The 11,621-nt window shown below is 44.4% G+C and overlaps 1 protein-coding gene across 1 annotated transcript in view; it reads left to right on the top strand.

The window, feature by feature from the left end:
• The first annotated feature begins 1,292 nt into the window (after positions 1-1,292).
• Positions 1,293-11,621, top strand: part of rmp24 (ribonuclease MRP subunit p24) — a 77,172-nt gene continuing 66,843 nt past the window's right edge. The window contains exon 1 of the mRNA XM_079522786.1: positions 1,293-1,603. Coding sequence (XP_079378912.1) covers positions 1,491-1,603 — 113 coding nt within the window. The 5' untranslated portion in view covers positions 1,293-1,490. The remainder of the gene's footprint in view (positions 1,604-11,621) is intronic.

Raw genomic sequence — 11,621 nt, 5'->3', positions numbered from 1 at the left:
TAAATATGTCCCCGCACACATTATCGTCCAATGAGAGCGGGATGCTGTGATGTCATCATGATCAAACGACCTGACCTTGACTGTATTTAAATGGCCATTAGCGTCAAGCGTAGCCGCGCTACGTCCTATAATTTAAACCCGTTAAAACCAGGAAAGCAGTCCTATTACTTTATTTTGTTACTTTATTAACAGTTTGCAGGGGGCGGAAAAAAGCACAGGCAAGTACCGTTCAATGCAAGGTCTGCTAAAGACGATTTAAAACCCAAGAATGCCCATGGCTTATTGTTTCCATTAGGGTCCGTCATACTCAATTCATTGAAAGCATGTGTCAGTCTAGATTTGAGCTATTCAGAAATAGCAGGTCTATAGGCCTACAAGCTCATAGTGTGTCACTATTGGTGCTGCACTATGTAGATCTGTTATATTTGAAAAATCTTGAAAAGATTGAAATATGTCTTTTAAGTTTGTTGAGTAGCCTATATGTTGTAGGACAGGTTAACCTTGAAGAATTGTGAGATTGTAGATCTGCTATTTTCAAATGGATGAAATGAATAGGGCTGAAGTGGTTAATGTATTGATTGATTGATTGATTGATTGAAGTTTGCAGAATGGGTAGCCTACATTTCACATGAAAGCACAACTCAATACAAAGACTGTTGCTGTGGACGACACACTGATAATTACACTTCTTTACAACAGGGTCCACCATTTTCAATTCATCAAAACATTTACGAGACGAGACGTACAAACATGTATCTTTTCTTGTTTTGTAATCTAAATCTAAAATCTAAAAAAGTAACAAGTAGCCTAGGCCTAACTAAAGTTTTCAAATAGCCTAATTGTAGTGGAGCAAAAGTAGGCTACAATAGACTATTTGTTCAGCCTAGTGGAGTAGGCCAATACGTACAAGTCCTGATTTGGAATTATGCAACAGTAAAGTTAATAATAATAATAATACAAAATAGCCTACTTACTTATTTACTTTACACCACTGTTAAACTTTAGGACTGTGCTGTGCCATATGATACCTGAATGGCTGAATTGTTTGCCTTTTGCATATAGACATGTCATTTAATCTATAGCAAGCAAACCTACACATACATAGACAATATACATTTGAATGTGAAACTCTTACACACGCCAGTATGATGTGTTCCTTCCTTAAAACCTTTGGTCGAATATACTAAAGCCCAAAGAAATATAAATGATAGAATAACAGAAAACTACAGTCTTTCGACAGTATGTGGCTTATTGCCTACGATTCCCACAATGCAGTTCGTGTCATACAGCGTCAAACTCGTGCGACGGACGGTCGGACGGTGTGGAATTTCTGCCATGCGTGTGGAAGGAATTCTGGTGCGAAACAGTAACGTTGAACACAGTTTGTGTGTATTTATAACAGCCTTTGGTACAAGTAAAGCCATTTCCAGTCTCCGCGTTCCGTTATTCTTCGTGTTTTTTGACGTATTTATTCTTCACTGTAATATAAAATGAAGACAATTACTGAGCGAGAGGAGCGAGAGGAGAGCAGAGCTGTCGGCTTCCTGCTGGAAGCGTCCAGGTTGTACCAAGACACATGCCCGGAGCTGTCACGCTTCTTGATGTAAGTTCATTTTAACCTCCTTATCTTCTGCTTTGTTTCTGTGAGCATTGTGTTGGTTTTAGTTACTCAACTTGCACAACATTTGTTGTTGTAACGACAACATGCCGACGCCAGATGGCGGGGTTTCATCAATTATCATAGTTGACGTTTGCCACCACTACACTCTCTCGACACACACACACACACACACACACACACACACACACACACACACATACACACACACACACACACACACACACACGCACACGCACACGCACACGCACACACACAAAACACACTTTTTGTTACACTAACAACTGATCTGTGTTTTCCAATTTCACTTTAATCCGTGCGATAAGTGTTTAAATCCTGTCTTCCATTACACGCCTTTACAAGTAACGTAATGGAATCCAAGTGTACTATTTGCCCTGCCCGAAGCAGCGGAGCGTGCGTGGCAGTTGTTGTTGTTGAGTTTTAGCTTGTTTTGTTCGATTGTTAGCAGGATAACTTGACTTGAGCACGGATGAGCGAATACCAAACGAGTCACCCCTGGGCGACTCGGAATACTTTACTGCGCAGCCTGGTATTCCTAAAGTTAAACCGTTAAACCTCAGGGCCGATTCATACTCCTATTTTAGAGCCGAATAAAAGTCGGTTCGGTGCTGTAGAGCCTACAATGTGACGGCATTTGAGGTTCGGGGGGCGGGTACCGTCCTAAAGTCGGCTCTTCGGTGCTACTGAAAATTTCTGACGCTACAGCGCCGAAACAGCAGTAAAATAGGAGTATGAATCGGCCCTTATTCCTAACCTTAACCTTATGCCTAAACCTAACCCTATACCTAAACTTAACCCCAGTAAAACAATGCCTCCCTAAACTTATTTATAACCGTATTCTCAGTAAAACAAAATAAAGAATACAAGAACCGCGGCACCGAGCGGTCGGCGTGAGGTCAGCGGAAATAATCGAGGGGCGACATGGTTTAGGGGCGACCGTACCTGATACCGGATGAGCAGGCTTACATGGTACTCAGCTCTCACACTACTACTACTAGGCCAATGGTTCTTCTTCAATCTCTTTGTCTACTCTCGGGTCACCCCTATAGGGCTTACAACCAGTGGTGTTATGCTCGTAGAACACAGTAGGCTACCACGCCGTGGTACCAGTTCTTTTTTGTGTGTGCGTGCACGCTAGAACGCGTCCCCCTAGATTCAAGAGAAGACGCACCTAATCAACCTTGCGTCACCAGACTTTCCAAGACGCACCAAGTAGCCTACCCAGTGGTCTAGGAGGTTTACTTACAACACGTCATTATTTTCATGACGTATTGTAAGCTTGTAGATTCCTTGTAGATTCTTGTTTAGAAGGACAACAAGCTTCGTAGCATTGAAGTGAATGACTGGCATAGACGCAGTCAAAGTTTTTGAACACTAGATGGCAGTAAAGGATTTAAGCATAATTTACTTAGGTTACTTTAGGAATACCAGGCTATGTATTCCGCCGGCTGTACGCCCGGGGCGAGTTGGTAAAGGGGCGACTCGTCTGGTATTCTGACTGACAATTAATCGTCAACTTAACCCATTCTGGGCGGGAACCCCTTTTGGTGTTATAAACCTTCTGGACGGGAACCCCTCCTGGGGTTCTGTACAGTATGTACAGTATTCAAAAATGTAAAATATTTGATGCTGCTATATAAATATTTCAAGTTTTTCAGAAAACTTGGGTCAGGATTTAGAAGATTTTTTAGAATCGGCCACAGTCCAAAATGTGTAATCGTGACAGCCCTAACTGCTCCAGATGAGAAGGCTGGTACCTTGCATGCTTTCCACCCCCTCCGGTGTGTGAATGTGTGAGTGAGTGACTGGATTAATGTAATAATAATGCACATTGTAAAGCACTTTGGATTAAAAAGGTTCTGTATAAATCCACCGTTTACCATTGGTATGGTGTCACTGGCACAGCTCCACACATGTGACACTAGTGTACGTGTAAACAGCTGGATGTTTGATGTATTAGTGTATCAGTCATTGTGTACTTTGTCTCTGTTCCAGTCAAGCTGCCATGTAGAGATGACAGCTGGTTGACATGAGCACACAGACATCAGCTGGGTGTGACGGACAGGGCTACAGAGCGGTTTAGGCAGAGCTTGGCTCAACTCCCTGTGTCCATGGGGCACTTAGGAAAGCAACCACAATGTACTGAAATACAGGGGTAACATTTTGCACGACTGAATCTTGGTCTTGCTGCATGATGCAGTGTTGTAAATAGGTTTTCAATGTAATGAGTCCCGGGATGCAGCGATGGTCTTTTAGATGAGTCCCAGGGACATTTTATTAGTCCCACTTCAATGACGTTAGGAGTCATATTTTGCCATTTCTTTTTTGCAAATTGCAGCATTTAACCATTTAATTTTATATGGTTTTAATGTGGTTTAATATTCATGTAGAAAACAGAAGATGATTATTATAACTAAAACTAGCAAAATATCGCAATATTTTTACTGTACATGCTGAGTACAGTAGTGCATCCCGTGGATGCAGAGGTCATTGTTTTATTGCGTCCCTTAACTATAAACTGCGTTTTGGGATGCAAAATGCACCCTCTGTGTTTTAATCTCTGTGATGATATGATTGTAAATTAACAGTTACCGTAGCCTCGGAAACCCAGACGTTTTTCTTTCCAGGGAGAAAAAGAAAGTATGGGTCCGAGTCCACTTCAATTTGGCATAGAGTAGTGCAAACATCTCTCACTCTCTGCTGATTTCTGATCGTCTGCACCTTTGTTAAATTGACACACACACACACACACACATACACACACACTCCTCTCTCTCTCTGTCGCTCTAAGTAATTAGTCTCATGTCGCGCAGCTGCTCATAGTTTCTCCCGGCGGATCCTGCCGGGAGCTGCCTATGCCATAAAAAGCATAGATGAGTTCCAGGCTACAGTTACCGTTACCGTATGAGTAAAGGTGCATTACTTTGTAGTTTGTACATTGTAGTGCTGCACAATTAATTCGAAAAACGATTGAGATCTAGGTTCAAACACCTATGCAGTGAAGAATGTGTGAAGAATCGTGCAGCACTAGTTGGCTGTCCAACTCATTAATTTGAGTTACTCAGCTCTTATGTTCATTTTTTTATTTTTTTAATACATTTTCATGGAAAGGTTTTGAATCGTGTGAGAATTGTGATCTCAATTCTTGTAGAGGAAAATGGAGATTCACATTTGAGCAAGAACAGTGCAGCGCTAGTACATTGCACATAAAAAAATGTACAATGGGAGAACCCCATAATTTTTTAAATGTACATTGTACAATGGCAATGATACACCGGTTTCTAAAGGTACAACATACATGATTGTCACTAGTTTCCTGTTGGTCAGTTGTCACATTACTTAGACTGATTCTACGCCCGTGGTGGTTCAGGGGATTACGTTTCAATATTTAGCCCACCAGGCTTTTCTTGACATTTAGCTGGATTAATCCAGTGCCCCCTTGCTAATTAGTTAAACTAAAGGTTAATGAAGACAATTCTAATTTTTAATGAAACTCAAAATAGAAAATTAACATAATCAATGGCTCTGGGCTGCATGCCTTCTTCCCCGGGAAATCCCTTTTACAATATCAATATGCTTGTGATTTGTTTTAAATGGACGGATGACAGACAGACAGACAGATGGACTGAGGAAAGAATTAACCCATTCTGGGCGGGAACCCCTTTTGTTGTTTTAAGCATTATGGGGGGCGGCGGTGGTTCAGGGGTAGAGTAGCTGGATGGTAACCGCAAGGTTGCCAGTTCAAACCCGGGCTCCCCCAGAGTTACTGTCGAAGTGTCCTTGAGCAAGACACTGAACCCCTAATTGCTCCCAATGTGCTAGTTGGTGCCTTGCATGGTTTCCGTTGCCATCGGTGTATGAATGTGTGTGTGAATGGGTGAATGTAATGCACAATCTCTGTAAAGCGCCTTGGATAAAGGCGCTATATAAATGCACCATTTACCATTTATGTTATGCTTTAGCTATTGAAAATAGCAGATCTACAAGCTCATAGCACGGCACCGAGTGCCGCGCTATGAACTTGTAGGTCTGCTATTTCTTTTTTTAATCGGGAAAATGTGCCTGAAATCTTTTGAGTATATATAGATATAGATTTTTCAAAAATAGCAGACCTACAAGCTCGTAGCTCTATGAGCTTGTAGATCTGCTATTTTTCAATAGCTAAAGTAGAACAGAATGCTTAAATGCTTAAAACTGATACTCCACTATCCAGTATCCAACTGATACTCCACTGTTACGTTCTTAGTTTACGCATGATTCATGATAACTACTTTTTATACATGTGATGTATGCCATGCTTTTTGTTTTTGCTTAATGTAAGTCGCTCTGGATTAAGAGCGTCTGCTAAATGCCTAAATTGTAAATTGTAAATTGTAAATTGTAAAACACCAAAAGGGGTTCCCGCCCAGAATGGGTTAAGATTAATTGACTTATGTGTGTGTATATCTCATCCCACGAGGGTGTCACTTGCCAAGACTAGAACAACAATGTGTCACAGTGCTTGTATCGGGTCTGTTCTCGTTTGGAAAGCGCCCGACGACATGCGAGAACAGAATAACATTAATTAGGTTTCAGAAGGAGGAGGAGGAGGAGTGGAAGCAAGGTGCCACTGATTGGGCCTCTCTGCACTCTGCTGTCTGTCTGTCTGTCACTGTCACCAGCAGGGGATCAGCCTCTGTCACGCTAGAGCAGTGGTTCCCAAACCTTTTCTTGTCAAGGACCCCCAAATTGACACTCATTAGCCTGCGGACCCTCATTTAAAGAGATATGCCATAGACCCCCATAAGAGAAGATGTTTATGGCTCTAGCAGACATGCAATAGGCTACGGTACGGATCCCCATTTAATGGCATTTCTATCTCTGGGACCCCCAATTTATATTGTAAAATCAATTTTAATTTAACTCTGAGAGTATTACAAATGGAACTAAACGGACCCATTAGGGTCCGTTTGATTCCGTTTGATACAGGAAAACACGCTGTGCTGAGCTGTGGACACTGGCGGACAGGTTGTAACACAACCTGCAATTGCACATTTCTAAACTAACTTTGCTGTATATATGGAACAACAAAACAACATTTGCTTTCTTTTAAATAGCTTTAAAAATGTTAGAATTATTTGACTAGTACTTTGCTGGGTGTTTTATTGTATTGTATAATTATTTATTGTCCTGAATGTATGCATTGACCTGAGCAAAACAATTTTCCCTTGTGGATAATAAAGACATCTAATCTAATCTAGTCTCAATTGCACCGTCTTAAACTAAATTGCGTTGTGGAACATAACCTACTACTACCTACAAAGTTTACCTAACTTTGCTACTACAGGGAAAACATGCACATGTACATACAGTATGTTACTATTTTATTTACTCTTTGATTGCTCTTTCTTGCACTCTTTAATTATTCTTTGTTTGCTGTGCTTGCTGTGTTGTGGTTGTTTTGAATGTTATGCTATCTATCTATGCTGCTGCATTGTCTGAAGGAAGCCAAACAAAAATAAGTTTTACTCTTATGTACCTGTACACAAGATGTAACAAAGTACATCCTTGAACCTTGGACCTTTAAGAATATGTGGGCTAGTGGGGATGAGTTGTGGTACTATAGACCAAACAAACAGGCAGGACCCAGAAGAGAGGAGAGACAGCGGTACACAGGACCCCCCGATGATGAACCCAGACACTTGTGGTTCATTACCGAGTGCAAAACAAGAACCGAATACAGTCCACGCACGCACGCAGGCATGTATGCACGCCCAGCCGCACACACACACACACACACACACACACACACACACACACACACTGGAGGGGGAAGCACAGGGGCTACGATTTATTTTGGACGCTGACAAAGAACAGAATACTATTCACGCACAGCGACGGCTCCAGAACATTGTGACTGGGATTGCTATGGGGGGGGGGGGGCTGGCTATTTAGAGGGGGGGCTGGCTATTTAATCTTGGTTTACATGGAAGTCAGTCAATTCCCCCCCTGGAGCTGTCCCTGTTAATCACCCACTGCACGCACGCAAAATGGTCTCCTCTTAGGCCAAGCTGATGTATCTTCCCTGCGGGGCAGAAGAAACCTCGTATCTCCACACACACGTCAATTTAAATTAAACACCCCGCCCGAAAGCAGCACAAAAAACCCCAAAAAAACCCAGCAGATCTACAAGCTCAAAACGCATCGCACGGAGACGCATTTTTAGCTTGTAGATCAGCTTGAATCCTGAAAAGTAACGGCCTTGGACCTATGAGGTTTGTCCACAGACGGACACGACAGTGACGGTGTAGTCTCTGTGTGCTACGGAGCTGGATATTATTAAATGTCAACTCAGTGACACTCGCCACCGTGGGGACCGACGCCATGACTCATCCCGCCATTCTGACCTGTGTGGGGAAATTGCTAATAAAGTAGGCTGTCATAAAAACTATAGAGTGGCCCTTTTAAACCATCAAGACCTGGAACGCATGTGTGTCGCCTTAGCTTTTGACCATCGGTCATGAATCATTTCATAATTGTGCACCCCTAGAAATCCCTATGAGCTCATAGAAAATGTGGCACAAATGTTTGAATATATATTATTTTTTTAACTCATCTTATCTTCTGGGGGGTCCCTGGAACAACATTATTTTCAGATGAAGGTCGGCAGCCAATTATATATAATTTGTGGGGTCCTCCTTGGCATGAAATAGTTTGACCACCATTGATATAGAAATATAGGTTTTTCATGATTTTTAGAATCTGGTCTCCGGTCTCGATGGGATAAACAAAACGCAGTGATTTTTCTCTTTCACAAGGCGTGGCCGTGTTGTGGCCTCTGCTCATTAAAAACCTCTTAGTTCTGTGCCAGTGCTTTATTGTGACTCATTGTTTGCCTTTGGCTTTATAAGTGGCTAAATAATCCCATTCATTCATTCAGTATGGTCTTGTCTACCGTCTCCTCGCAGCCAGTCGGTCTTTCTATACGTGAGACGCGCTACGATACGCTATGGCCTTCTCCTGGTAGAATACGATACGCTATGGCCTTCTCCTGGTAGAATACGATACGCTATGGCCTTCTCCTGGTAGGATACGATACGCTATGGCCTTCTCCTGGTAGAATACGATACGCTATGGCCTTCTCCTGGTAGGATACGATACGCTATGGCCTTCTCCTGGTAGGATACGATACGCTATGGCCTTCTCCTGGTAGGATACGATACGCTATGGCCTTCTCCTGGTAGGATACGATACGCTATGGCCTTCTTCTGGTAGGATACGATACGCTATGGCCTTCTTCTGGTAGGATACGCTATGGCCTTCTCCTGGTAGGATACGATACGCTATGGCCTTCTCCTGGTAGGATACGATACGCTATGGCCTTCTCCTGGTAGGATACGATACGCTATGGCCTTCTCCTGGTAGGATACGATACGCTATGGCCTTCTCCTGGTAGGATACGATACGCTATGGCCTTCTCCTGGTAGAATACGATACGCTATGGCCTTCTCCTGGTAGGATACGATACGCTATGGCCTTCTCCTGGTAGGATACGATACGCTATGGCCTTCTCCTGGTAGGATACGATACGCTATGGCCTTCTCCTGGTAGGATAGGATACGCTATGGCCTTCTCCAGGTAGGATACGATACGCTATGGCCTTCTCCTGGTAGGATACGATACGCTATGGCCTTCTCCTGGTAGGATACGCTATGGCCTTCTCCTGGTAGGATATGATACGCTATGGCCTTCTCCTGGTAGGATACGATACGCTATGGCCTTCTCCTGGTAGGATACGCTATGGCCTTCTCCTGGTAGGATACGATACGCTATGGCCTTCTCCAGGTAGGATACGATACGCTATGGCCTTCTCCAGGTAGGATACGATACGCTATGGCCTTCTCCTGGTAGGATACGATACGCTATGGCCTTCTCCTGGTAGGATACGATACGCTATGGCCTTCTCCTGGTAGGATACGATACGCTATGGCCTTCTCCTGGTAGGATACGCTATGGCCTTCTCCTGGTAGGATACGATACGCTATGGCCTTCTCCTGGTAGGATACGATACGCTATGGCCTTCTCCTGGTAGAATACGATACGCTATGGCCTTCTCCTGGTAGGATACGATACGCTATGGCCTTCTCCAGGTAGGATACGATACGCTATGGCCTTCTCCTAGTAGGATACGATACGCTATGGCCTTCTCCTGGTAGGATACGATACGCTATGGCCTTCTCCTGGTAGGATACGATACGCTATGGCCTTCTCCTGGTAGGATACGATACGCTATGGCCTTCTCCAGGTAGGATACGCTACGCTATGGCCTTCTCCTGGTAGGATACGATACGCTATGGCCTTCTCCTGGTAGGATACGATACGCTATGGCCTTCTCCTGGTAGGATACGATACGCTATGGCCTTCTCCTGGTAGGATACGCTACGCTATGGCCTTCTTCTGGTAGGATACGATACGCTATGGCCTTCTTCTGGTAGGATACGATACGCTATGGCCTTCTCCTGGTAGGATACGATACGCTATGGCCTTCTCCTGGTAGGATACGCTACGCTATGGCCTTCTCCTGATACGATACGCTATGGCCTTCTCCTGGTAGGATACGATACGCTATGGCCTTCTCCTGGTAGGATACGATACGCTATGGCCTTCTCCTGGTAGGATACGATACGCTATGGCCTTCTCCTGTTAGGATACGCTATGGCCTTCTCCTGGTAGGATACGATACGCTATGGCCTTCTCCTGGTAGGATACGATACGCTATGGCCTTCTCCTGGTAGGATACGATACGCTATGGCCTTCTCCTGTTAGGATACGCTATGGCCTTCTCCTGGTAGGATATGATACGCTATGGCCTCCTCCAGGTAGGATACGATACGCTATGGCCTTCTCCTGGTAGGATACGATACGCTATGGCCTTCTCCTGGTAGGATATGATACGCTATGGCCTTCTCCTGGTAGGATACGATACGCTATGGCCTTCTCCTGTTAGGATACGCTATGGCCTTCTCCTGGTAGGATACGATACGCTATGGCCTTCTCCTGGTAGGATACGATACGCTATGGCCTTCTCCAGGTAGGATATGATACGCTATGGCCTTCTCCTGTTAGGATACGCTATGGCCTTCTCCTGGTAGGATACGATACGCTATGGCCTTCTCCTGGTAGGATATGATACGCTATGGCCTTCTCCAGGTAGGATATGATACGCTATGGCCTTCTCCTGGTAGGATACGATACGCTATGGCCTTCTCCTGTTAGGATACGCTATGGCCTTCTCCTGGTAGGATACGATACGCTATGGCCTTCTCCTGGTAGGATATGATACGCTATGGCCTTCTCCTGGTAGGATATGATACGCTATGGCCTTCTCCTGGTAGGATACGATACGCTATGGCCTTCTCCTGGTAGGATATGATACGCTATGGCCTTCTCCTGGTAGGATACGATACGCTATGGCCTTCTCCAGGTAGGATACGATACGCTATGGCCTTCTCCTGGTAGGATACGATACGCTATGGCCTTCTTCTGGTAGGATACGATACGCTATGGCCTTCTTCTGGTAGGATACGATACGCTATGGCCTTCTCCTGGTAGGATACGATACGCTATGGCCTTCTCCTGGTAGGATACGCTATGGCCTTCTCCTGGTAGGATATGATACGCTATGGCCTTCTCCTGGTAGGATACGATACGCTATGGCCTTCTCCTGGTAGGATACGATACGCTATGGCCTTCTCCTGGTAGGATACGCTATGGCCTTCTCCTGGTAGGATATGATACGCTATGGCCTTCTCCTGGTAGGATACGATACGCTATGGCCTTCTCCTGGTAGAATACGATACGCTATGGCCTTCTCCTGGTAGGATACGATACGCTATGGCCTTCTCCTGGTAGGATACGATACGCTATGGCCTTCTCCAGGTAGGATACGATACGCTATGGCCTTCTCCTGGTAGGATACGATACGCTATGGCCTTCTCCTGAT

The sequence above is a fragment of the Electrona antarctica genome (assembly GCF_951216825.1).
Source record: "Electrona antarctica genome assembly, chromosome: 15".
Classification (NCBI taxonomy): Eukaryota; Metazoa; Chordata; class Actinopteri; order Myctophiformes; family Myctophidae; genus Electrona; species Electrona antarctica.
The sequence above is the reverse complement of the archived record's forward strand: the minus strand, read 5'-3'. Positions and strand labels throughout refer to the sequence as shown.